This window comes from Acanthopagrus latus, chromosome 3, assembly GCF_904848185.1.
Source record: "Acanthopagrus latus isolate v.2019 chromosome 3, fAcaLat1.1, whole genome shotgun sequence".
In the NCBI taxonomy this organism is placed as follows: Eukaryota; Metazoa; Chordata; class Actinopteri; order Spariformes; family Sparidae; genus Acanthopagrus; species Acanthopagrus latus.
This window is the reverse complement of record NC_051041.1, coordinates 15,055,708-15,083,657: the sequence shown is the minus strand read 5'-3', so window position 1 is coordinate 15,083,657 and position 27,950 is coordinate 15,055,708. Positions and strand designations below refer to the sequence as shown.

Below are 27,950 nucleotides of genomic sequence, written 5' to 3'. Positions count from 1 at the left end.
TAAGTGAATCCTCTCCTTTTTTCAGTGTTTATTGTGTTTTTCTTGTATTATTATTATCCAACAAATGTTAAGCATCCATCAATAAAATTCAAACATGTCCACAAATTTTTCGTATTTAGAACCGTATGGAATTTACTGTATGGTACGTCAGCATCTGGGACCAATCCCACTGCTGATCTCTAGCAAAAGCAATTTTGTGTGAGGTGAATCCTTGACAGTTTAACACAAACAGTGTCAGTGACATCAAGACATGTCAGTATGACAGCACTCACAATACACACCAAAAGAAACTGTTCTCACATGCTATCCACACCATTTAATGTTCAAATGTAACAAGTGGTCATATGGCTTTATCTCTTAGATCTATTGTTCGTGGCATGAACCAATTTCTGTTGAGGAGTTCAGAAACTTACACTGAGCAAAGTCACAACTAATGTCATGTATATTTTAATGCATTGTGATGAAAAATGGATGCCATTATTACAAGAAAGCAAAAACCAATTGGAAATGCAGACTGAATAAATAATGTAATAGATGCAAATGCTGTCATATAGATAAGATGAACCTGAAGGAAGGCCACACTCAGGGAGCAAAATTTAAGTGTGGTGGTGACTGGAAGGGAAAAAGTAAAATTGTCAAAACATTTGTTGTGGGAGGAAGTGTTTTTGCTACATATAAAATGAAATATATAAACCGCATCAAAATAATGAGGTTAGTAAAATAACTGACTGAACATTTTCACTTTATCGTTCAAACAATCTCCACAATTTACACATAAACAGATGACTCAAGCAATCTCACATGAATAAGTACATTCTATCCAATGATTCTACTGAGGACTTGGGTTTAACTCAATGGAAGGTATGTAATTTCTTGTCCAAGTACACTGCTTTATTCAAAGTTATTGCTAGCAGTACGTAGGTGCAATATCCTGAAATGATCTGAAAAAGTCTTTCTTTTGTACTATCTTAAATGACACCTTGTTCATAATCATTGTAATGTAGCACAGCCTGGGTCTAACTTTCATACTTGGGTCACGACTTGTAGCCAAGTTTGTAAGATTGTTACATCTCATTCCATACTCACATAAAATTACCCATGCTTTCAGTTGGTGAAAAGTCCAACCAAACAACACTGTCAGTATTTGACAAGTTGGGAATGACACTCAGATCTTACAAATTGGACCACTGATAAAGGTGTTAGACTCTATGAAATCTAGCAAAATGGAAAGGGAGACTAGCAGTCAGTAGCCCTAAAGTGAGACCTAAACCTAGCTCATATGTGCATCTTGACCCAACCCAACTGTACCTGATTGGCACTGCGAAATTTGAGACGCAAACTTGACCAAAGACCTGAATGCTTTACTACCTATAGCGTGATAAACTAATGCTATGCATTGGCAACAGCTGTCATTTTTGCAATTGTTTCTGTGCATTATGTATCTGCTTGCAACAAATACAGTCACAGGCCTTAAAGATTGGCACAGTTTACACGACAGAGATTTCTGTATAAACATACGCAAACCAAGGGCTTCACACAACAAAATGGAAAAAAATCATGATGCATTTCTGGACCAGTCAGGTTTGATGCAGTGAGCAAAATTATAGTTATGCGATTATTGGATAGGTTATAAATAAGGTCACTAGATTAGTTAACCTTATTTGATAGATAAAACAAAGGTAATGGTAATGCAATGTTATACAACCTGATAGAAACCCAAGTTGTAATCAACCGTAATTAATGTTTATACTTAGACAAATCATTATAAAACACTGTATGTCACCACATTGGAAATGTACCTAAAGGCTCAATAGTTATGATGTCTTACCCAAATATAAGATGGACCATGCACAGGTCCATGTAGCTCCAATCAAGCTGCGATGTCAGAACTTTTGACAACCATTAGCTATTCAACATATGATTTCAATGCTTTTACAATGAAAGTACAAAATGAATGTGTTACTAACAGAAATGCTTGCTTCTCAGCTCTAAAGCAAAATTTACATTTTATGTAATTTTAGTGATTTTAAATGGTTCTAGATGAATCACATTTGCTTATTCGATACATTGCAGGGCTTGAAGCTGATCTCTTGATTACAGTCCTGGTATTAAAATACAAACAGACTAGGCATTATGAAGTACAGAGTTCTCTAAAGTGAAGTCGTAATGAAAAGTAGCTAAGTTGTAGTTGATGTCCCTGGACAGCAGCACATCAGGAATTAGAGGGAACCCGGTTTGCATGGCCAGGACATGAGGAGCCAAAGTGAAGGGCACGTCCCCGAGGAGATCTGGGAGAGTTGAAGTAGCCTCTACTGTTGACGCTCCTGCTGTCGGTGTGGTAATAGGTAGAGCAGCAGGGTAGTTGGTGTTGGAGGGTAGAGCTGGATACGGGCAGGAGGACTGGGAAGAAAAGGGGACACAACTTTAATGTCAGTGCTCTGAAGCTGATCAACTAGTCTCTTTTTGTCATGGTTCTACTTTTTCTACCTTGCAAACAATATTTGTTGACTGTATGTCTAAAAGCCTTCCTTGTTTGTTAAGAAAAGACAATATTTAAGCGTTTAATACTTTGTTTTAAGGATTTTCTTGCAGCTGATGGTCCACCATCCACCATTTTGTTTGACTATTTGCAGCTGAGAGTAGCACCTTATCTGCAGGCATGCATTACACTGTTGGACAATAGTGTATAGAATAACAGAGTAATTGATGATCAAAAAAAACATAATTCATGGTGCATTCTAAAAAAAACTTATAATTCCTTACATTCAAGAAATGTTTTTGCTCAGAACAGCAAAGTTAAAATCATTAATTGCATAAATTGGAATTTTAGGTAAAATAGTGTGACTCCATTCATGTCATTTTCTGGAAGACTGAGTTGACACAGTCAGAGGTGTTCTGATTTGATGTTCTGACCATTTTTTCCTGCCTGATACAGATTCCAATACCTGGGCTTTGGGTATCAGTCAATACCAAGTACCAATCCGGAACAAATGTGTGTTAATGAAAAAAAAAAAGAAAAGGAAGTTGTTGTTTTTTTTTCTTTTAACAGCTGTATATTCTACTAACTCTGTCTGGATGTGACAGGATTGCCATTATTGTTGTATGGCCTGGCTCAGGTAAAACCTTGCAAAGATTGCCATACAACTTTCCTTATTCATCAATTTTGATCGGTCATCTAGGAATAAATAACTTTTTTTTTTTAGAAACTTTCATAGTCAAAGTTAGTTTGAGTTAGTTAAATTAAAGACAAAAAAATACAAAAAAAAACTCTTTAATGTCAGATTTCTTCAAAAGTAATGTAAATTAATTAAATACACCTAGTGTGTAAAAAAAAAAAAAAAAAAGTGATTTAGTATTTAGTAGATGGACCTTTGGCTGCAATCACTGCACTGAGTCTGTGTGGATAGGTCTCAATCAGGCCTGCACATCTGGACACAGCAATTTTACTCCATTCTTCTGCTCAAGCTGTCAGGTTGCACAGTGTTTAAGCTTGAACTACCCCTTTCAACTGTTTCAAATGTTCCATTTTGGTCTCATCAGACCAAAGACCACTCCTCTTCCTCTCCTCTCATAAAAAAAATAAATAAAATTTACCAGCAGTGGTCACATATCAGCAGTGGAGGTGCGCTGTTGCTATATGCCTAAATAAGAATCACTGTGCATGGGTTTTAAGACTACTTAAATGACATAAAGGTCTGCGAAAGTTATCTTTAGCCTTAGTTTTAGATTTTGTGTTAAGTGCTGCAATAAAATGCACATTCCAACCAGCTTTTTATAATGCTGAAAACAAAGCTGTAATGCTGTCATGAACTGAAGGCACGTTGCTTAATTACAGTGACCACACTGTAATTCAGTGCGGCATGTAATAATGCACATGGCATGGAGGAATGCTGTTTATTCCACCATTGTGTCTTTTAAGTTGATGGTATTCCCCTGTATTTGCAAGAGTACAATACACCTTTATTAGCTGAAATGTGTACTCTCTTCATTAAATAAGTAATTATAATTATTATTGGCTATCGGTCAGACACTAACTTGTATCAACTGTTTAACATCTTGCCATTGCCAAACAGGGGAATTTATATACATGCCAAAAGAAATGTTCTTCTTATCCAATCCAAAACTAGCCTTAACCAATTATAGCCACTGCACAACCCACAGTCATTATATCACCAAGTTTCCAGCGTTTTTTGAGGACACCTGAATGAATTTTATTTCAACATTTCCTCGAGTGAGAGGGTTTATTTCACACTTAGTTCAGCATCAGAGTTTACCCTCTGATAACACCACCACCACAAACAGGTATTGTATTCAATCAGGTCTTATCCTGATTCAATTATATGCCACACAGTAACTGCATTTATATTCTTTCAACCACCTGAGATTTGAGCAACGGTAGAAAAAGATCAGAGATCAGTGATCACAATAAGCACAAGTATTCATATTACTTAAAAGCAGAAGACCACAGAGTTTTTGTGAACTTCCTTATTGTTGTCACAATCAACCCAACGGTCAGTTTGGCAGGAAGAATCGTTCATATCTTTCGTTTGTTTGTTCATTCAGTCGCGTTTCTGGTACAATGTTGTTTAGCGACGAATCATGTAATGTACAGTTCTCAGCTCCTCATTCTCAGATGATCGTGCTAACAGCCACCATAAAACTGTAGTTCAAGGCAAATACATAGCTGTGACTTCATGATTATTTGTACTTTTAGACAACACAACAGTGTGTAAATTCACCTTGCCATTAAACTGACGTGTATTGAAGGTAAGCCAAGAGTGACTGACTAAGCAACAAAGGAAATGAAATGTTTTTTTGTTTTTTTTTTTTTCATGGAAACGGTTGCTATGCTTTCCTGTTTCTCACTGGCTAAAATTCGACGACAGTGTCCTAGACACAGCACAAGATTGGCTGGCTCTCAGTCCTCATCAACACTCTGATAACTAAACAGTGAACAACACAGCGACTAGTCTGTGAGTATGAAAGAACAAACAAGAGAGACGTGAAACGTGGAATCTGGTCAGTTTGTTCACGTTAAAGAGTCATTCCTTCGGACTGCTTCGTTCGGAAACGATCCATCTTAACAAGCTAATATAGGAGCCCTAATTTGGTTTTATTCAGCACAAATTATTAAAATAACTGGGATTATTATAGTCTCCCCTTTTACATCCAATTAAAACAATTTCTGTACAATGCTATTGTTGCCATGTTAACCCTGGATACAATTTATTTACAGTGATCCAGGAACCATCACCACCACGTTGATTCTTGGTCAACATAAACAATTTATGAAGGGTCAAAATGGGCACACTAGCACTGCTATAAGAAAGGAAAGCTACAGTGCTCCTGTTTATTTTAATGATGAATAATGCTGACCCAAGCAACATTAGTACTCCTATATTATCTTTACCCTTTAATGTTAGTTAACAATGTTGTAGCTTGCTCTACTTGGCATCTTATTTGCTGTGGCACTGTGCTAAGGTTACATATTAAAATTAATACTGATATTCAAAACCAACTTTGGGTGTCTTGAGAGAGCAGACACCAGCCTTCACTTCTGTAACATTCTACATAGACACTACATAGACAATATGCAGTAATGACTTTAGGGTGATACTGTGCTGCAAGGTGTATACACAGAAAAACCTCAAGAAGTGGAGCAAAACGCAAACCTATTTGGCAAAGTTCATTAGAGGGAACACAACATTATGTCCTTACTCTTAACCTTTGAAGAGAGAAATTGTCTTCCACATGCTGTTTTTCATTGAGCCTGAGGTTGAGTCTGTCTAATGTAGGTGTGGTTTACAGATGCACTGCACATGAAGTGCTCTTATCTTAACCATCTTTTCTTAAATGTTCAATTGGTCTTTTCTTGTAACATGTATTGCCTTCTGAGTGGCGCAGGCTTGGATTTGAAATTCATCTGGAATGACAGATTTGAGACTTTGTTTTGTAGTTTAACATATAATTTAAGGCAAATGTGACACTAAATGTAGAGAAGATGTTACAGGAAATGGTTATTCCTCTGCAATTAAGACGCAGAGGTTTCCTGTGGGACTAAAACAGAGGGAGGGTGGAGGAACAGGGTCCCAGGTCTGGTTTTCTGTTATGCTCACCAACAGAGTTTCTGTGAAACAAAACACAAAACAAGGATCCTACACCTGGGAATGATTAGCATATCTGTAGCAGAAAACTATGATTATGTATATGGTGAAGAATTATGTTTGTATTTTCCTGCATATCTTTATGAGTTCTAGTTCGAGTTCTAAGTTCTAGGAATGCTCTTTACATGTTTTTTGTTTTGTTTTTGTTTTTGCGAAAACTATGAGAACTGTCTGGGAACACTCACTAAGGGTTCTCCAAAGGTCATTTTGTGTACCATTAAGAGAACCTTTAGGGAAAGTTCCCTGAGGGATCCCTGAAGGTTTTTGTGTAACCATCAGAGAACCATTAGGGGACGTTCCCTAAGGGTTGTCTAAAGCTTTTGTTATGTAACTGTCATAGAACCTTTAGGGAACGTTCCCTGTAGATTATATAAAAGGTTTTACAAAAATAGTCTTCAGAGAACCTTCAGCTAACCTTCCCTAAAGGTTCACAGAGGGTTTTATTTCTAAAGCTTGAATGTGTGGGTTAGGTTTATTTCAGTTCATGATGTACAGTGAAGGATTATCATTATCATATATTTATATAATAGTTCTCTATCTCCAGCTCCCTTTCTCTCTCTAGAGCCATCAATTAACGATAAACTCAAGTACGTATCATTATACACATTTAAAAAAAATAAATTATTAACTGGTAATTTAATCAGTCATTAATAGCACTTTCACGTGAGAGTAGAGTGAGTTATCCATGGCTGTGGAAACAGTTAAGCACTGCTTCCAGTTCAGTGAACACCGATCTTTGAAATTGTTGGAATCATTCAATAGATGGGTAAATTGTGCAGTCCCATGTGCAGAGGCTTTGCTCTCACTGTAGTGGCCCAGGGTTCAAGACACCAAATACAGTTTTAAAAAAGGCAAGAGCAAAATAAAAGATTTGTCTTATCATAAAGCTGATATCTGATGAACATCTTACATTCTGACCATCATGTCTTTTTCTGTCTTGTTGTTAAGAAACCAATGTTAACTGTCAAAGGCTGGCTGAGAGTAATTGTGACATCGCTATCTTGGTGTGGGCGCCATGACTGCCATGACTATAATGAAAATTTCATACAAAACATAAATGAAAGTTCAAATTTAAATTAAAGATTAAGAATTAAGAAAACATTTTAACAATAATAATTAGGTATTTCTTTTAATATAACACTGCATCTTGTAGCCCAACTAAATGTAGGTGGTTTCAATGAACTTTAAGTTTAGTTTAATTGCTCTTACAGTGAGCGGGTTACAAGCACAGGCTGTTGCTTAGCTCAGCTTAATGGTTTTAAAACTTGGCTTATATCTACATATGGAAATTTCGTACACTGTTCTGTGAGATAATAACTTTTTAACTGTTAGTTACTGCCAAAGTTTTCTGTTGAGAACACTGTTTGTGTGTGTGCCTGTGTGTGCCTGTGTGTGTGTGTGTGTGTGTGTGTGTGTGTGTGTGTGTGTGTGTGTGTGTGTGTGTGTGTGTGTTTGTGTTGCACATGTAGGCTTTGGAGTGAGGTTACAATGTTGCTGCATCACAGTGCTTCTTGTTGCACCATGTTATTAAAACTGGAGGGATGAGCCGCTCACTAACTGTGTGCCATGTGGTAGCTCCACGATGCCATATGGACAAACACACATACACACACCACTGTCCACAAAAATGTCCTTAATTAGAAACTAAGCAAGTATTAAAACTCATAAAGTGAAAGTAACAACAGTCAGACGGCCAGCAGAGCTCTTTGGATGCTGTTGTCTCAGCTCAGGTTTAAAGCCAACATGGTGAATGGTGGTGGCACATTTTGGCACGCTTGCTCTGCCTGGGCTCTCAGCACCTGTCAACATTACACCAGTAGAGATTGTTCTGCATGAGCCATGCAGGAAGAGGCCAGCTGGGATCCAAATAGGGATTGGTTTCAAAGCTGAATCACTCAGTGTATTGAGAAATCTAAGACTTACAATTTTTTTTTCTGAAAACATTGCCCTTTTCTCTCCCTGCACTAATTATTGAGTTCACAAGGCTGATTACAACACCACAGGGTAAACTTTATATCATCAACTGAAAACCATGAGCTCACCTTTGATGGCTGCACTATGACGTTTGTTGATGGCTGTGCAATGTTCATGGTCTGCATCCTCCTTCTTTGCTCATCAACTGTCTCACCTGCACAAGAAATGTGGCAGACAGTTACTTACTGAAAATTGATTGAGAATATGTGTAAAAGAAACACAATTTCTTACCAATTGAAATTATATCAAAACAATGTTCAAAATAGCTCCTCAGCTCCATCATAAAAGTTGCTTTTTACACTGTTTTTAAATGTATGGATACCAGCTGCTGCTTGCAGTGTCAGAAATGTAAACATTAAGCTAAGCTTAGGACACATGTAGGCAATACATTAATTGAATGTGATTTGTAGTAAATGAGCTTCATGCTAAAACACTGGTACAATCTGGTGTCAATTAAACTAGTGGTTCTCAAAGTTGGGTCTAGACACCAACGGGGGTGCTTGAGGGGGTTCAAGAGGGTCCCCCGCATGAACGGAGATGATTTAGTTTCAGTATAATTCCATCCATAATAGGTAACACAATGATAGAATGTATGACTGTGTTTGTCAGAGGTTTCATACACTTTCATACACCCTTGATATGAAAAAGTTTGAAGTGCTGAAATAAAAAAATAGTTAAAACATACATATATATTAATATTGTTCTATTAGAATTAATAATTGATCAATCAAAAAAAGATTGATCCCAGCTTCTAACATACGAAGATTTGCTACTTTCAAGACCTCTGAGAGACCTCTAGGCCTCTGAGAAAATGTGATTTTTGCAGTTTACTCACTTTCTTGGCAAAAAAATATCAATAAGAAGAAAGTCGACAGATTAGCCTGAAATAATTACTAGTTGCAGCCCCTGTATGCAGATATACATTTTGCAGATAGGTAACTAGAGATAAAATTGAATATCTTGGATTGACTATTGGTCAGACAAAACCAGGCATCTTGCTTCCCTTTAAAATATTGTGATGCATAGTTGTTTCTATTTTCTGTCATTTTATAGACCAAACAAATACTCATTTGATTGAGAAAAAGGATATGCAGGTTAACTACCTGTGAAAAGATTTTAAAATGCAGCCATACAAGTAACTATGAAAACCATTTCAACTGCAGTTACCTGTAATCCTATATGCCTGCCTTTTTAGTTCAACCCATCTCTGTCAATCAGCCTTTTCTGACATGAACTTCATCGAGAAAAAACGCAACATGCCTTACTGATGCACATCTACAAGACACACTCAGAGCTGCAGTGTCAAAATATACCTCAGATTACAGTACACTGGTGAACAGCATGCAATGCCAGGCTTCCCGCTAACAGACATTTACAGACAAAGAAAGAGATAGCAGATGTATTCAGTGAAACACTATGGCATCACCAAACTCATATATTGTACAAAAATGTGTAATTTGTTCAAATGGTGTAACAGATGTGAGGATTTGTTACAAATGCTACAGATAGGTGATTAGCACAAATGTGATATGATTCATTTAAAAATGTGAGAGAGTTGGTGTCCATGAACTGATCATTTGTACAAACATGTGACAGAGTTCATGATTTGTTCAAAAATGTTACAGAGGTAGTGGTTTATACAAACAGGACATGCTTTAAATATCTGACATTTAATGATTTCCTGAAAAAAGTTGCAGAGGTGATAATTTGTACAAAAATGTAACAGGTGTGTAACAGGTAACAGCCCTTCATATGTACCCTTGAAGCAGTCCCCAATTTGGTGACCTCTGCAATGAACCCATTCAACATTTAACTAACATGACTTCAAAATGAATACAAACATTAGATCTGAACTTTTTTACATGTTACACTGTGTTTTCTTTATAGTACATATTCTAACTGTAACACAACATAACTTAGCAGTGATATACAGCAAACTTGTTCCTTCATCACAAATCTGGTCAATGAGGGGGATTATTTGTGCTGTACAAGGGGTTTGCCTATCACAGTACTGGAGTAAAAAACATTTTGCTTGTAGTTGTAGCTTGTAATGTAGTTAGCTGTACATTGTTCACATTAAGATTTCAGCAACATAAGAGCTGCTGACTGAATTCAATGTTCACACCTATGTGCCAGAAGATACAAATAAAACCTGCAGTCCTGTTATTTATACTTAGTCCATGTCCCTACCTATTTTAAGGTTCTGCCAGGGGCCTGGCAGCAGGCTGCTGTCACTGAGTCGATTAATTAGATCTCTCTCATCAAGTGGCTCAAACACTGAGTTAGTAGAGGCACAGATGGGAGAAAGTGAGATGGTAATGTCTCCTCCTCTTTCTCTCCAGGGCCAAACCGACTTTGTCCACATAATGAAATCACTCATACTGATGTCACTGTCTCTGATCTCAGCTCCATGTGTCTCCACGGCAGCTTCACTAATGGTAGAGGAGCGCTGTCCTCCGAGATTCGACCGGGCCCAAAGCCCTCTTTGTGTGCATCTAGATCATACTGACACACATGTACAATGATCTGATCCATCAACAACTCTAACCCTAACCCACCAACAAGATTATGTTTTTTGTTTTTTTTTCCTCAAATTTTCTGCCATGTTAACACTCTACTGTCTGTAACCCTGACAGACCAACCAACCAACATACAAACAGACACTGGTAAAACACAAGTTAATTGGCGATGATAAAAAATATTGACTTTAATTATACAGAATCACTGTTGGAAATGAACAAGCTTTTCCATTAGTATATTATAACCATCACACAATAAATAGAGACAATGGTTGTGTTTGTGTTTTTCAAGCCTTCATTCAAACATAAGTGTTTTCTGCCTGGACAACTAAACACAGATAGAAAAGAGTAGACACTGCCATGGCAGAACTGGCTGACAGCCTCGCCCTGCTGGGACTTTCCACAGACTCAGCCTGGTCTGGCCTGCTTGACAAAGTGAAGAGCTGTGCACCTGTTATCTAGTCAATCAGCTCAGCTTGGGACATTTGTTCTGATCAACTGAGACCTACCAGATGCTGCGGTGTAAGAGAAAACTTAAGATTTAAGAACAGCTCTAAAACGATTTTAAGTCTCCTCCGACTCTAATGAAACCTCAGGTGATCGTATTTGTTGGAGCTGTATTTGTGATGCCTTGTCATTATTCAAATGTTTGAGTTAATTTTAGCCCTACACCAGCATGCTGCTAATTGTAAGGCCATCTTTGATAAGAGGACGTGACTAAATGTTATGCAGGGAGTTTACAGTGAACATCTATGAGCTCAGTTGGTTGCCTCGATCTGAAAGAGAAAGCCTGGCTCTGACACTTGTTCTCTTCTGCCAAAAATAACATGCAGCTCCTGACCATCTGTGTCAGATCCACAAGCTCTTCCAGTTAAAACCACGACAAGACAATAATACTGCACTTCTCTGGGAGACACAGCAAGAGTATGTTTTATTTGGGATGAACCTTCATTTATGTGGATTGTTGATGGTTTAAGGTATAAAAAGATAGCTTGGACATAGTAAAGTAGGAGGGTGTACAACAGGAACTACAGGTCAGATATAAAGATAAAAATGATTATGTGCACATTCTTTTTCAGTGTTACATAATGTCAGGGCTATTTTGACAAAGAGATGATATCAAAATTGCCTATTCAATTTCACTAAGGGGTTGTTACATATTATATCTGTCTAGAAAGATATAATAAGTAACTTTTGTTCTGTTGTTTTTGCGGCACCTACAGTCTGCAGGTTGTGTTGGAAATAGTTTACATGTTTTTTCTCACTGTAAAAAACTGTTCATGGTTAAATGTTTAAATCAGCAGAAATAGTTGGATTGGGTAACTGCTGCATTCCTAGTCAGCACATTGCTCTACAAAATACATAATCATGGTCCAGTCGTTTTTAGACTTGGTCCTTCTTATTGTATAGAGTTTGCACAGTTGTAATGGAGAAATGTCAGTTAACACTAACAGGATGGACCTAAATTCATCTACACATTGGTGCACCTAAATTCAGATTTGAGGTGACTAATAGTATATGGTATACAGTGTGTTCATATATGTACAAATATGTACAACTTACTTTACTTTACTTTAATATGGTTGACTTAATTTTTTACCAAGGTATCATTGTTACATGTTGATTAAGTTGTGACCTGGATGACCTTCATTAGCATATATACCTGGGGATTTGTACCAATAACCACTTGAATTTTAAGTCACATATCCAGCATATCACAAAAAAGCTGAAACTACTGGTTTTCCGATAGAAATAAATCTTGCTTTTCTTTCTGTGTGAAACTTTCTATCTGTCTTTTTGCCTATTATTGATTATGAAGATGCTTTATATAAGAATGCCTCTGCTCAATGTCTTCACATGCTGGACAGTGTGTGACAGTGACAAAGTCTGAGATTCATTGCAAACTGTGGTTCTCTCAATCATTGTGTGTTATGTCCAAAATTGAAATGGTCTGCTTTAAAAGCACATCCCTTCAGTCACTGGTATGTTATCATTTACAAAGCTTTTCTTGGCAAACACCCTATATTTAGCTATCTTCTCTATTAAGCTTGAAATGTGGATATCACAGTCTTTATTCTCTTAATGTTTTGCCATTTGTGGTTCGTGAATTCCGAACGGAACTGGGAAAGCTTTCAGGTTTTCAGCAAATACTGCATGGAACAATCCACTAACTGAAATGCAACTTCAGATCATTAAAACACTGAACAGCTTTAAAACTGTGGTGAAATTCACTGAGTCAAGGTTGTCTTAGTTTAAGTATCTGCACATTTTATCTAATTAATTGAGTGTGCTTTTTCTATCAATTTGCTGTTGTTACTCTGTGTTGCTGCGATTCTTGGCCAGCTTTCCCATGTAAAAGAGAGCTGTAATCTCAATGGCAGGATCCTGGTTACATCAAGGCTAAACAAAAATACAGTTATATGAATGGGGAAAAAAGGGTGTGCTACAAATAAACAGCATGTCCAAATGCTAAAATATCAGTTTCATTTTATATATGGTTGTGTTTCTTACCAACGATGACAAAGCCTCCATCTACTTCCTTCTCAGATGTTGACTTCTTTGAGTCTTTCCGGAGTCCAAGGAAATTGAGCATGATTATTCTCTGTCAACAGAAGGAATCACATGGTTTGACCAACAGTCTCTGATGGGGGCTGTCAGTAGTCTTGTGACCAAGTTTCACTTGACAGTGTTTTAAAAGACTAGCTACATACAAAGTGAAACAGTTCAAAGACAGAAACTATTCTCTATCTGACATGAATTTACTACCAACAATTTGAAATTATGGTGGACAGAAAGCGACCTTCATTAGCGTTACCACATATAAATACAGACTCTTCACTCGTGGTCTTACGACGCGTCGTTGTTTTTCTCTGTTTAATATGACACTTTAAAATGTCCAGCCCTCAGCAAAGACTTATTTAACAGACAAGTTGAAGGCTGTGTGATAATGACGGTTTTACTGTCGTCGTACCTTGTTCTGAAGTTCACAACACGGCCATTAAGTCAGATAATGTTGTTTTAGCTTTAGTACAGTTGGTTCCATTCGATTGGTTTCAATTCAGTACTACTCCGCTAAGTGTTCGTTTCGCTAAACTATTGTACTGTACAGGCTTTAACCGAACTAATCTTGAGTCATTACTTTGTCCGTGCAATACTATACGTATTGTTATGTTACAATGCTGACGTCACTGGTCTCCATTTGTTACATGTTCGTGTAGAAACTACAAATGCTACCGACGGTTCTTCTACATACAATGCTCTTAGCAACACGAAGCGGAACTATTCATTGATGTTTCCGGAAGGACATTTCCACCGGAGCACAACGGAAATGTCGTAGGAAAAGTTATGGGGCGTTGGATTTCTAGTACTGTTATTGCCGGAATTAGACCCCACGGGAGTTTTCAATACAACCGTAGTTACACCGCCCGCGTGGGCTTCTATGTGAAGGAAACCAAATGGAACCAAACATTTCCCGCGCGCTGTTACATTGTCCCATGTTCAGTAAAGCCAAAACAGCAAGCAAGTAAGATGGCAAGCATAATTGATGTCCCCAAACCTAGAATAAACTGCTCCTTGCTGTCTCAGCACATAAGCAGACCAGTGTGCTTCGTTGGACGGGTTGAGAAGGTCAGTGTCGCCTGTACCTAGGATGAGTGACAAACGTTTTCAAACAGTTTTACGAATGGTTAAAGTGCGCCGGGAACGTCAGTAACACGAAGGGCCCGTTTTTTGTCTGCTCTGACAGGTCCACCCGACAGGAAAAACGTTCACTGTCTCGGATGGAGAAGGAAAGGTTGCAACGGTTGAACTGAACGAACCCGTGAGTAACGTACTCTTCTTGAATATGTAAATTGATAAGAGCTTATAGTCCAAATGAACTATCCCAAGTAGGAAAGAACATAAACCTGCTTGTTTCCACAGTGACTGATAATTGGACCTAACCCAAACTCGTTCCTTGTTGTATTTCCAGTTACAGGGCTTAGTTGTTCGACAACAACACGTCTTTTCAGTTCGTCAGACTCTGCTAAGCATCTGGTCTAAAAAACAATTCCATCTGTGTCCAAATAAAAGTGATTCTGTGATTTTGTAAAGATTCTTAGAGTATGATGGCCCTGTGGATACATTAACAACATCAGTGAAATAGTATGCAATGCACACTAAAAGTGTTTGCATTTTCCCTTAATTGTGATTTTAGTGTTAAGGTTTTAGCACTATTAAGTAATTGGAAAACCCAGACCTCCTCTTTCCTCATAAACCACCATGATCCACTATAGGTCACCATTGAACTGTTTAAACACAGCGTGCAAAATTAAGGCATATTTTGTACATAAAGAATGTAAACACATGAACACAATGCAGCATCCACGAGTCCAGTTGACAAATCTTCCAAAACCAACAATAAATGTGCACAAAATGCAATACTTAAACCGAGTAAAACAGTAAAACATCTCTGCACAAAGTTAAGGGTTTGAACTTCTTTGCGGAGGCTTCTCCTGTCTCACCTCTTTCTTTCTTTCTCTTTCCATCTTTTTTTTCTCTCTTTTTGTTCCAGCTTGAGGAAGAGCTGAGCGGTGTCGTGGAAGTCATCGGTATGGTGTCCAACAAAGGAGCAATAATGGCCAACACATACAACCTGCTAAGAGAGGACAAGGGCATTCCTTTCGGTAGGTCGTCTTATATCGCCGGTTTGTACACACAGATAAACACAGCAGGATTTATGTGTAAAGGCTAACGTTCTACCCATTCGTTTGCAGATCTGGAGCTGTATAATGAGGCCCTGAAAGTCATCCACGATTTCCCCCAGCACTACCCTTTTGAAGTGGCAGCAAGCGGATAAGACTCACCTCTAGAAAATGTCGTGTTTTTTTTTGTTTTGTTTTTTTTTTGTTCACTAAAGTTGTCTTTGGTTTGTCCCAATTGTTTGCTTCATGTGGCCTGCTTTTGTTGTGATTACAATAGATTTGTACAAATGAAAATCTTCAATACCAAGTTAATTTGTCAATAAAATGAAAACCTGTAAAGACCAAATGAACTGGAAATCTTGGTGGGTTTTTTTTCTGTAAATGTTCAGCATAATATATTTTTTATTAAAAAAAAATTATAATTCAAAAGTTAAAAACATTAAAATCTGTAAAATATAAACATCATTCATCATTCACCTCTGTGATAGCTTCAGAGGGAACGAAGGCTTCTTCATAAGGCAGGGAAAGGTAAAAGAACTTGAAAAGCAGTTTAACAAGAATAAAATTGGATAAAAATACAAAATAAAAGATCAGAAATGCAGTTGCAGTAATGCAGTTTTTGCTTGAGATGATTACCGGTGAGTAGGGCTTGTTTAAAAAAAAGAGTCTGTTCACACAAGAATAACAATTTGCTGCGCAACAAAATAATGCAGAATGCTGACGGAATTAAAATGGTCTAAACTTTGAGGGAAGAGCGACACCCGGACAACAACTGCATGCACACAGTAGAGTTCTCTTGAAGTTTGTCGTCGAACAGCAAAGCGGTTGAAAGTGTTTCTTTTATTTAATGACTGGATGATTACCTCTGCAAGACAAACGTGAAGCTGGCCAAGTGTTTGTGACAAGTTTCTGTGTCATCACAAGATGTCACCACGTAACGTTAGCGACGTCCTCTAACAAACAGGACCGGCTGACAGTGGCTATCAAGCTAGCAAACACACACAGAGGCCTTCAACATGTGGAACCAGCTGTGGTGAAGAAAGTAACTGTTCAGCGTCTTGTGCAATGATGAACCCCCCAAGGAGGTAGTGGCAGCAGTGAGGCTGCTCTCATGGCTGAACTTCCAATTTTAACACAACAGCACACAACTCCTGATTTGTTGTCCACATACATGCTTTCCAATTAATAATTAATTAATTAATGCTCTTAAAGGTGCTATTTGTGACAGAAGTTCAGTTTCTCAAAGTTTGAGTCTTATTCTCAAGTCATCAAATGATGATGCTCGGGATGGCGGCTTACCCCTACAATCTCAAAGCATTGGGAATGACACTCAAAAATCTACCTTTCTAACAAATAATACCTTGAACCTTTTAACCTGTCTTTCTTAATTTCCAGTTGTCTCATACTGTATTTTTAGCAGATTAAGAATGCTGATTAATAGTTTAGTACACAATAATTAAAATAATTCCCAGTAGGAAATGCTGTATCTGTATTTGAACTCTAGTGAACAGCAGGGGGCAGTATTGCTGGAGAAACCATCTTTGAGCTGGAAAGCCTTCAGATGAGGGGAGAAGAATGTTCTCACACATGCCATTAAATCAACTTGTTGAATGAAACCCAGGTTCAGGGTTGCTCGTTGCCCAGTTCCCGTCGTAATGAGATGTTCTCTAGTGGGAGAAGAGAGAGGTATGTGTTGTCATTACAGCTGAAACAAATAAACATGGGTTCTTCGTCTGTGTCCAATTTTCGCCATAAAATTTGTTGAGTTAAAAGATAAATGAAAGAAACAAGCTTAATGCAGTGAAGAAGACAAAGCTCATACTTTGTGTGTTACAATCGTTTGTTAGGTTTTTTTGTTGAGCTGTGGTTTGCAAACTCAGAAATAACCTGTCATGTTCAAGTGTATAGTATCAAATCATCTCTCTTTCATCGATACATGACACAGATGCTAAATGGATCAAATCATGAGGGACATTGCGTCCTTACGGATGGAGTTTTTGTGTTTGTTTGTTTTTTCTTTTTCATTAATTCAATTGATTTCAAACCATATTTGAACCATATGGCGGACATGTTTCATGTGTACCATTAGATAGTATCAGTATAGTATTGTTGATATCTGAGGATGTGAAGGACACTTCGGTAGGAAACAAACCCATTGCCCCATGATAGAGTGATAGTGTTAGAGCCCTGTCCAGCTCAGTGAGCTACAGGATGACAGCATTATGGTTTTGGTTATATCACACTGTGCCAGTTCCAAATGGTCTACACATACAAAGGGGTTAGCACAAGCAACATGACATACTGAGAAAGGCTCTCGAATTAGACTCTACTGAGAATAACAGCTGATATAACCCTAATGACATCACTAGGGTTATATCTCAACTTTCGATAGTTACTCCAGTCATACTTTGGTCTGGTCAATTCAGTATTTTCTACCTGAAACATTGATTCACTGCATTCCTAAACATACTTCAATGTGGTGAGGACAGTTTGTAGTCATTTATTTATGAATTCTGTCAAATTAACTCTCGGGCCACACATGATGGAGACCAGTAGCTCCCAAACTTGTGGTCAGGACCTTCCAAGGGGTCATAACAGGAATAAACGAAAAAACATGCATGTGCTATGGTAATACCGATTTTCTTAAGTCTTTGCTTTTTGCCAAGAAGACAGAGAAACATGTAAAGACTGTAATGTGTGACTACAACCAACAATAATTTTCCTCAGAAATTAATCTGATGACCACTTTTGGACTGATGAAAAATGTCTTTGAATGTTTGTTGCAAAATCAAAGTGCTCACAGTGGTATTGAATGTATAAAATACATTTCCTGTCATGTGAGATAAGGGACAATTCTTCTGGAAGAAAAAGTTTAGTTGTGTTTATTCAATTAATTCACTTGACTAATGGATGAATTGATCTGTAGGTTTATTTCTGCCAAATGTTTGCACAGTCAATTCAAACATTTGAATTATTACTTTTGCATCCTTCCCAGTGGTAAGATAAGAAGATGAACACCACGATCATGTCTCTATTTGAACATAAAGTGATAAACAAGTGCAAAAATATTCCCAGATTGTATAGGTATGTAACATAATCCAAAAGTTTTCCAGAGCCTTGGGGTTGACTATATGTTGACAGGATATTAATTTGTAAGAATCATCCTTCAGCAGAATGATGAACGCCCAGCACTTTATAACCCTGACATAATATGTGATCAAGCAGGAAATTATCAATGTGAAATATAGCTTTATGGCAAACCAAATGTGTGGATGCGTATATCATTACACGAGGAGGCACGGTGACGATGTCAGCTGCTGTAAAAGTACGAAGTACATTCAGTGTGTGGATGGGTGGGAGAGCAGTAGCCTGGAGGGAGGCAGCTGCTGTGTTCCAGCAAGTCGAAACACTGCTGTTAATGTTGCAGCATCTGCTCCATCTGCTTCCACCCACAGACAGTATCGCCTCCATCTCACACACTTTGTCATGGAAACATCTTCATTTTTTTTGACACCGCTTATCTCTGTCACATCATGCACACACACAAACTCATTAATTTAATTAAATTAATTTATTCAATTTGATTTTTTTGTGTGTGTTTTTTGGAGGGGATCACTACTTCAATAATTGTATAGTGTTTAAAAAATTCTGGGTCCAGCTTCTTTAATGTGAGGATGCTTTTATGTCACTGAAGACTTGAATTTTGGACAAAACATATTTTTTTGTAGAGCTCAACCAATGCATAGTTTGTTCAATAAGGGATGCCGACAAGTTTTTTTTTTTTGTTTTGTTTTTTTTTTTAACTGTGACCGTCCAATAAAATGTACCATCGTCAGATTCTTCAAACTGTTGAATTTTGAAATTGGCCTAACATCACAACATATATTTCTTGCTATAATTTGAAGACAGCTCCTGGGACACTGTGATTGGCATTTTAAATTGTATCTGGTTCTAACATTTTATGTACTAAACGATTCATCTTTTTATTAAAAAAGATACAAAAGCATGCGATGCTTTGGAAAAGAAGATTGTTAGCTTCAGCCCCAAACATGGATTTATGATGTGGATAATTTAAAATGATATTCAAATACTAATTTCCGAACAGTTACTGGCAAAGCTGTTTCATTTATTGCCACTTGGGGCAAAAAAAAGAAAAGAAAACCCAACACTGACGTAGCCCTTTAAACTTTACATTAGCAAACAGTGGTCTGGGTACACATTTAGCACATTGGAATTCATTTTGATGCATGTTCCTGGTAACAGAATGAATGCAAATCCAATTCTCTGAAGGTTGGCCACTTGTAATACTACATTGCCGTGTGATCCATTACTGGAAAAAGCTGTTGGTAAGTGCAGTTTTGAGTTGATATTCATGAATATATTTCTTGCCACTGGGGGGAGCACACAAACCTGTAAACTAAACAGTTTACACTATTACCACCTTATCGCTACTGTTTCAATGGACAGTTCAGTCAGGAGAGACAAGTGAACAAACTAAAGAAAATGTTTATCACAACAGATGATGTGTGATATATGACAGCAGATGATATGTAATATATGACAACAGACAATGTGTGATATATGACAGTAGACGATATGTGATAAATGACAGCAAATGACATGTGATATATGACAGCAGATGGTATGTTATAGCAGATGATATGTGACATGTGACAGCAGATGATATGTGACATATGACAGCAGATGATATGTGATATATGACAGCAGACTATATGTGATAGCAGATGATATATGACATATGACAGCAGACTATATGTGATAGCAGATGATATGTGACATATGACAGCAGGTGATAGTTGATATAACACAGCAAATGATGTGTGACATATGACAGCAGATGGTATGTGATATATCACATCTGATGATATGTGATATATGACAGTAGATTATATGTGATATATGACAGCAGGTAATATGTGATATATCACAACTGATGATATGTGATATATCACAGCAAGTCATATGTGATATATCACAAAAGATGATATGTGACATATGACAGCAGATGGTATGTGAGATATCACAGCAGATGATACGTGATATATTACAGCAGATGATATGCTAAATACGACAGCAGATGGTATGTGATATATCACAGCTGATGATGTGCAAGAAGAATCATCCCATGGATGAAACTGGTGAATCTGATTAGGAGTCGGAGGCCATGCGCAAAACAGCAGCATGAATTATCTAAAGGCAGGGAGACAATCATATTACAAAAGACAGCAGCAAGATGATATATGATGCCAAGCCACAAATATAAAGAGCAGCAGAGATAACATATTTTTGTTAACTAACTCAGATGTTAGCATCACCCTAGTCCCCCCAACAAAAAGCCTTGGGATTTTCAATGCTATTTTAGATTATTGCTAAAAACTTTTTTTGTTTGTTTTTGAAGCGTCTTCTTACACTATATACACGCACACGTAACTATAAATTGATCAGTCTGAAGTTGGAGGTAGAGAAGTTTGCATCTACAGTAAGTGCAGCGATGAAATGATGTTTCATGGCTCTGACAACCTCTATATTCGTTTAGCCACTTATTAGTGACTGACTTTTCTAAGACATGTAAACGCTTTAAAATTGTGGGGTATTTAATGCTGTATTTTATGTCATTGAAAAAAAGGTGAGCATCGCTCAAGTTTGTGTTCAACACAAACCTTATTCCTGGCATTTAACAACAAACCCATTGAAAAAACAAAACAAAAAAAACCCACTTATTTCTGAGTTTTATGAATAATTCGTGCAGCACTTTCATTTTAGCTCTATTTTGGTCCCCACCACCTCCACTATGTTCACCAGCTAGTTGCTAACATAACATGAATAATGCAGCTTGTATTCATTAAAAGGGCAATCTCTATTCTTAAAGCACTCATTGTGGCACCTCAGAATGTTGGACAAGATTTGGATTTAGCCCTTCATGGGAAACTAAAACTATTTACTGAAATATTTTGAGTGACTTAATGCCTCTATTGACAGAATGAGACACGTTTAATTGTGGGGTTAACAGACTGACACCCCTCAAAATGTCAAATAAAATGATCCCCTTGATCCTGTTGGTGGGTCCACGTTGACTGGACAAAATCTTGTGTATCTTAGAAAGCAATTACCTACTCAATACATCATCACACTCATACATCAGTGTTGGCATGTTTCTGTTTGCATTTGTCACACAGTGTAAGTTACCGTCAGTCAGAATGACATAAATCGCCCTTCTTAGGTTCGACATTTAGCACTTTTTTGGGATGTTTATGACGCCATTCTGTTCTGCCTGTTAACCCCGAAGTGACCACAATAACTGCAAAACTGAGTCGGGGATCTTGTAAACCTAAGTGTTTTAACCCATTACCATACCTCCAAAGTTTAGTAGCTCATATTCTACATACCACAGTGGACACTGTGAAAATCCTGAAGTTGCCCATGATTGCAGCAGCTCCTCATGTGAGCCAACATGTTTAAAACAACCTCTGCGAATCTATCACATGCCTATCAGGGCTTTTAGGTCGACCGCGTGGAGCTGTCAGGCCTGCCAAAGTCTGAAGTGCCACGGGGTGCTTCGACAAATGATCCAAGCATGGCAGGTTCAAGGAGCCTTCATACCTGCAAGCGCCTCATGTAAGCATTCGCAGGCTCTAAAGCTGTCTCCGCAGCCTGGTACTGCTGTAGATATATAGCAGCATGTGGCACTTAAACAATGCTCCCTTTTGAAAAGAATAACCTTGAGTTCAGCTCAGCCAAAGACTATTTGAATCTGTATGTCAAACACCGTTGCTTGGACTTGTCTCAGAACTACTCTGATTGAACAGCAAGGCATCTGTTACAAGAAAGGTCAGAAAAAAGATTTGGAGTTAGTTATGAACACAGGAGGGTGTGGACAAGGGAAAGTACTGCCATTAGGTCCATTTCCAAAAAAACGGGGTAAGTGGTATCTAGCCATTCAGATACTTTTATGTGCCAAGGTTTATTCGGTTGTAGTCACGTTTCCATCCACTCACAAAGAACATGTACATCATATTAGTCTTTAGTTCCAATGGGTTCTACAACTTTCATGTGTCTGTGTTGGAGTGAGTGAAACACAAACTTTGACACAAAAAACAATCATGAAGTTTGGTTCAGTAATTGTTTATCTGTTGTGGGTCTTCTGACAATGTGACCAAATCTGCTGGATCAAAAATTTACATATAGTAATTCTAATATTTGGTTAAATGTCTCTTGGCCAATTTTACCACAATTAGCTGCTTTTGATAGCCATTCACAAGCTTCTGGTAGTCCTCTGACTGAATGTTTAACCACTCCCTTTGATACAATTGGTGCATTTCAACTAAATTTGTTGGCTGCCTGGCATTGGCTTGTTGAAGATAATACTCCCTCTTCATTATTTCATTTACTTTCTTTAAAGCAGCTGATCCACTGGCAGCAAATTGGTCCCACAGCATAGTACTAGCAGCTCCATGCTGAACAGTAGGTCTGGTTGTTCTCAGCGTTAAAGGCCTCACCTTCTCTCCTCAACACATATTGCTGCTCATTGTGGCCAAATAACTCAGTTTTTTATGTGACCACAGAGTCCCAGATCTTTTTGCCGCACAGTCTTCAGCGGTGTCAAGGAGTACCTATTATGTTCTCATAGAGCACCGTAGATTAAAGAAATGTCCCCTTTTGATGATCTGGAGTTTTCCAGAATCTCCTCCATCCTTGACAACCCCAGAGACAGTTGTCCTGCTCTTTTCAAAGTAGTAATTAGATTGCGAGTTTGTAAATATCTATACAATTCCTGTTTAGGAACGTAAGAACGTGTTTTGCACTGAATAGAGTGACCCAAGCCTCTGATATTAAATGTCATCATTAAGTAAGTAAGCCAAATTGAGGTAAATGGGACCATAGATAAACAAGGACAAAAGAAAGAAGTAAGAAAAGAGAGAGAGAGAGAGAGAGAGAGAGAGAGAGAGAGAGAGAGAGAGAGAGAGAGAGAGAGAGAGATTAAGGAATGAGCAATGAAGAATAAACAGAAAAAACAAAAAGTTAATCATTAATGGTGACATCATTAATGGTGACTTTCTTTCCTCAAAATGAAACTGACTTAAATCAAAATAATGATTAACTTGTCTCAAAATAATGACATACTTAACTAAAACTAATAACAGTATCTATATGTAAAGACTTTCTTATCTCAATATAATGGCATAGCATCTTTATGTTATGACTTACCTGTCTTAAAATAATAGAATGTATCTCCTTATCATGACTCACTCAGCTCAAAATAATGGCTCACTAATCTCAAAGTCATAGAAGCGTCTATATGTATTACCTATTCATCTCAAAATAATGACTTACTTATCTCAAAATAATAACTTAAGTATCACACTGTTATTTAAATTCACAATTTTTCCCTTTTCACACTGTTTTGAACGCTCCATTTTAGCTACAGAGTGAGACATCTCACCTCAGTTCAGACTTTGGTGTAAGCTGCACATGCGCATTACAAAATTTGCAGGATGTAGTTAATTGGAGACATGGTAGTGTGATCTAAATAACGTATATATATATATATATATATATATATATATATATATATATATATATATATATATATATATATATATATATATATAAATACAAGTTTATATAATGCCTGTTACAGAGTGATGCATATAAGTTACGGAAGTAAGGCTCGACTCCAAACCAGGCGTTTCAAGCAGTGTAGAAGTAGTGATTTCTGTGGGAGCGAGTACCACCCTTTGGTGTGGGCTTGGGCTTTTTCACTTTGCAGACCTTGTACATGCATAAAATGATATTTAATACAATAAATAAAAGGAAAAATCCCCAAAAGCACAATATCTAAAAAACAGTGACTTATTCATCTCAACATAATGACTTACTTATCTCAAAATAAAGTCTCGATTATCGAGAAGAAAAATCTCTCAATATGACATACTTATCTTAAAATAATGACTGGTATCTCAAAATAATGACTTTGGTATCTCAAAATGACTTAGTATTTCACAATAATGTCTCAAAATAATGTATTTCTATCACAAATAATGAAAAACTTTCCAAAAGTAATGCAAAAATTTCTCAATATAATGACTTACAGATCATTTTTCCCATCACATTGGTGGAAATGGGCTTCGATGGTTCATCTCTGAATAGTAGCTGAATAATTTCCTTTGTTAAAGTTTTACTTATTTATTATTACTCATGTACAAGTTGGAGATTTCCCATTCCCATCACTAGCAGTGTTTCACATGGCCATGCAGCTGTCCAAAACGTGTCTGGGCGTGCAGCTATGTGCTGTAACAGGCCCGATGGTCTTATCAAAATATGTTGACCTGTGGCAGGAAGTGCCCTCTAAACTGCCAGTCTGGTATTGATGTTGTTGCCGCCTGGCTGTGTTGTCTTAGCACAGAGCTGTCTGCAGACAGTGTGCCACAGCATTACCACCCGTCTCTTCCCATACAGCCAGCAGCATCAAGCACTCAGGTCTGCTGTCTCCACACACTCTGTAATCACAATATATGCATGACATGTTTTGCACATTTACCAAGCTTTTAGAAGAATCAATTTTGATAAGTGAAAAGAGGACAATGACAGCATCCTGTTTTTTTTTTTGTTTTTTTTTTTGTCTCAGTGGTGATTTAGCACCAGACAAGCCTTTTTTCGGGAGAATCAACAGTGGCATAGTGCATATACAAGTAATAGGGGGTGAGACGCCATTCACCTTATTACAAGACTCTGTACCATCAACATGATTTTGAAGCTGTTATTTTGATGTTGTGTGTGTGAGAGAGAGGGGGTGAGAAGTGTGTTGTTGTTGGGAAGAAGTTATGCAGGAATATTGAATACAACGCCCAAGAAATCATCCGTCTCCATCCTGCTGTCTCTTTCATAAAGAGTAGTCCAGTCACCACCAAAGAACTCTGGTGTTATATGCGGTTAAGCCAGTAAGTGGAGCGAAAATACATTTGAAACCACAGTTTGCATTGTCTGCCACTAGAGGGTCTTTCAATCAAAACAGAGGGCGAATAGTGTGTTGTCATGTAACCCTGTATCATGCCAAACTGTGTAACGGATGATGTCACTGTCACATTTGGCCTTGCCTCGCCCTGAAAACAGCAAAGGCTGATACTAGGATCCACATAGCAATAACAAACATACAACTCCAGCTACATTTTCGAAATAAAAGGTACCAAAACTACTTGGTAAGGTTTAGCAAAAGATCATCATTTCCCCTCAAAGTAATGTGAGTGTTCACTTTTGGGTTCACACAAGACCCAAACCCTGGTTACCTTCGTAAAAAAATCCCACGAACCATCTGATCCACCACAATATCCCTCCAATACCTTCATGAACACACGCACCTTTAGATCCCAAGCAAGACAAACTGTCAGACTGTCCTCTAGCAGATCAATGGGTCTGTTAGATAAGTTGGTGCGAGACTGGGCTGTATAATGGAAAGTCGATGCCTTCATTTTTAAACAACCACCATTGCTGAGGAAAGTCTATGTATCTGACCAACTTCTTCATGTTACGTTCATTCACATTTGCTGACATCCTTACTCACTCTGGGGCTCTCTCCTAGAAGTTACTGTCAACCAAATAAAACCTGTTATCTTGAGTAAACTTGTGGATTTCTCTGTTTGAACATTGCTGAAAACATTTAGAATAATGTGAGTATAATACTCACCAAAATGTATAACAAAGATTTTGTCATATTTAGACTTTCTTATACAGACATTTTATATATTGTATCTACAGGCGTTACTTTGTGTAAAAATGTCTTCACATTAAACCATTTTGAACATGAATCGGCTTTATAATGTGCAAATGTGCAGATAACAGTCAAGTAGAGTTAAAATAGGTTTTACTGTTTTCATTGATTTGAAACAGTATGACAATATAAAAGTTATCAACTCTTTGATAACATGTTAGTCATAACAAGTTTATAACATGCTAATGATATGTGACTGCTGTGTTCTAGAGACCGAAAAAATCTACTCACGCAGCTTTAAGTGAGACATTTTTGATTTGTTTGCGGAGGAAACCTTTTAAACAAAATAGTTTACATTTAGTTTCAAGTTCTTTCCCTACCAAAATAAGCTCTAAGGTCACAATTAACCAATCATGGTTGTAAACCAAACCCAAGCCTATCAACCTTTTAATCTGACAGAATAGAAAATGGACACTTATCATGTAGAAAGTTTGGATGAGGTGCGCTGCAGTACGAGAGGTTGTTTGAAGGAATATTTTCTCCAAGACTCCAGGTAATATTTACTAAATGATTGGCTTGCTTTTTGCGGGGAGAGCAGTGGCATGTGTCAGACATATCAGTGATTTATATAAGGAACCGGGCATGAGGCCTTATCTGAGCCTGTCTGTTTGAATTATGGGAGCAGCTAATAGAAGTTTCTCACAACCGACGGGTAGAGTTTTCCCTCGGCTCCTCAACATCCTCAGGCTGCCGCTGAGCATGCTACTCCGTCAAGATTAGGTTTAATACATCTGAAGTTTCCCTTTTACTCTCCCCCTCGCCCTCCTTGTATGAACCATATTTCAGCCCAACTTGAGACACCGACCTACTTCTACCTCCATGTTCAGTCTACCTCACCCCATAAGTCATTTCTAGTATGCATTTTCATTTTATATTCAACTTGGTGGCCCTTAAGCGGCGTATTGCTCACATTTCACCTTAGTTTTTCCTCCCAGTGGAAGATAGTTGCAATAACACTGACATGCTGACAACAGCCCCTGTAGTCATACTGAAAGTGAGTGGGTTGAGTTGGTATGTTCCTTAAGTTCCTGAAGGGGGGGCTACATCATTTAACAGTTTGTTTAACAAAATAAGCATTTGAAATGCATTTATCATGCTGCTTACACATTAAAGGTGCAATATCTAAGACTTATTGTTTCATAAATAGTCAGCAGGAAGTGATGAAATTTGTCTTTTGAAGATTTGCTGAAGCAGTCCACTGGAGTTAGAGTGCTAAACAGTCCTTTCTTCGAGAATTTAAGAGGCAACCAATTATTACATATTGCACCTTTAATGGCTACTTACTTTTTTTTAACAATTAGCTTTTTCGTCTGTATATTTTGATGGGGAAGAGAATCACATGAAAAAGAGCAATTTTGTGTTTTTTTTCTAAAGAGATTTTTACAGTACTTCCTCTCCTGCTGTATATACTTTTGAGCAGAGTAGAAGTAGAAGAAGATATATTAAAATAGACTTATAAGTAAAAAATTGATTTTGTTTGGTGGTCACTGACTGGAGCTCATAGTTCATCTTGGTTTAGTTTAGTTTCTGGGTAATAGTGGTATAGTTTCCCAGTCACCTTATCAGAATCAGTAATTAGTAAAAATTGCATTGCCTTCAAATTAAAAGCAGAACATTTGTCACATAATGTGTCGTATAATAAAGTGTGCAGAACTAAAAAAAAATCGAATATTTGAGAATGTCCAGATGATATAATACAATTATGACATTAAATAGGTAAAAGACAGCTTCAACTCTGAAATGGGAAAAATCGGTGTTTTATTGTGAAGGGTTATTCAGGAAGTTTGAGTTGTTGCTATGTGAGTGACTTGTCACCGGTGTGCTG

General features: G+C 37.6%; 2 protein-coding genes across 2 annotated transcripts; one reads left to right on the top strand and one right to left on the bottom strand.

The window, feature by feature from the left end:
- Positions 1-431: 431 nt before the first annotated feature.
- Positions 432-13,956, bottom strand: umad1 (UBAP1-MVB12-associated (UMA) domain containing 1). The gene is made up of 4 exons (XM_037093573.1): positions 13,629-13,956; positions 13,169-13,259; positions 8,207-8,292; positions 432-2,400 (listed from the first exon to the last, which is right to left on the bottom strand). The coding sequence occupies exons 2-4, from the start codon at positions 13,248-13,250 to the stop codon at positions 2,125-2,127; spliced, it is 444 nt and encodes a 147-aa protein (XP_036949468.1). The 5' UTR covers positions 13,251-13,259; positions 13,629-13,956; the 3' UTR covers positions 432-2,124.
- A 147-nt stretch (positions 13,957-14,103) lies between these two features.
- On the top strand, positions 14,104-15,689 carry rpa3 (replication protein A3). The gene is made up of 4 exons (XM_037093572.1): positions 14,104-14,284; positions 14,403-14,477; positions 15,210-15,321; positions 15,412-15,689. Exons 1-4 carry the CDS (start codon positions 14,186-14,188, stop codon positions 15,492-15,494), a joined length of 369 nt encoding a protein of 122 aa, XP_036949467.1. The 5' UTR covers positions 14,104-14,185; the 3' UTR covers positions 15,495-15,689.
- The last annotated feature ends 12,261 nt before the right edge of the window (positions 15,690-27,950 follow it).

Coding starts and splice junctions, on each gene's coding strand:
- umad1 (XM_037093573.1), bottom strand. CDS start 13,250: ATGCTCAATTTCCTTGGACTCCGGAAAGACTCAAAGAAGTCAACATCT. Junction 8,293..13,168: donor TGGAGGCTTTGTCATCGTTG/GTAAGAAACACA, acceptor TTTCTTGTGCAG/GTGAGACAGTTGATGAGCAA. Junction 2,401..8,206: donor TCATAGTGCAGCCATCAAAG/GTGAGCTCATGG, acceptor TTTTCTTCCCAG/TCCTCCTGCCCGTATCCAGC.
- rpa3 (XM_037093572.1), top strand. CDS start 14,186: ATGGCAAGCATAATTGATGTCCCCAAACCTAGAATAAACTGCTCCTTG. Junction 14,285..14,402: donor TCGTTGGACGGGTTGAGAAG/GTCAGTGTCGCC, acceptor CTGCTCTGACAG/GTCCACCCGACAGGAAAAAC. Junction 14,478..15,209: donor CGGTTGAACTGAACGAACCC/GTGAGTAACGTA, acceptor TTTTTGTTCCAG/CTTGAGGAAGAGCTGAGCGG.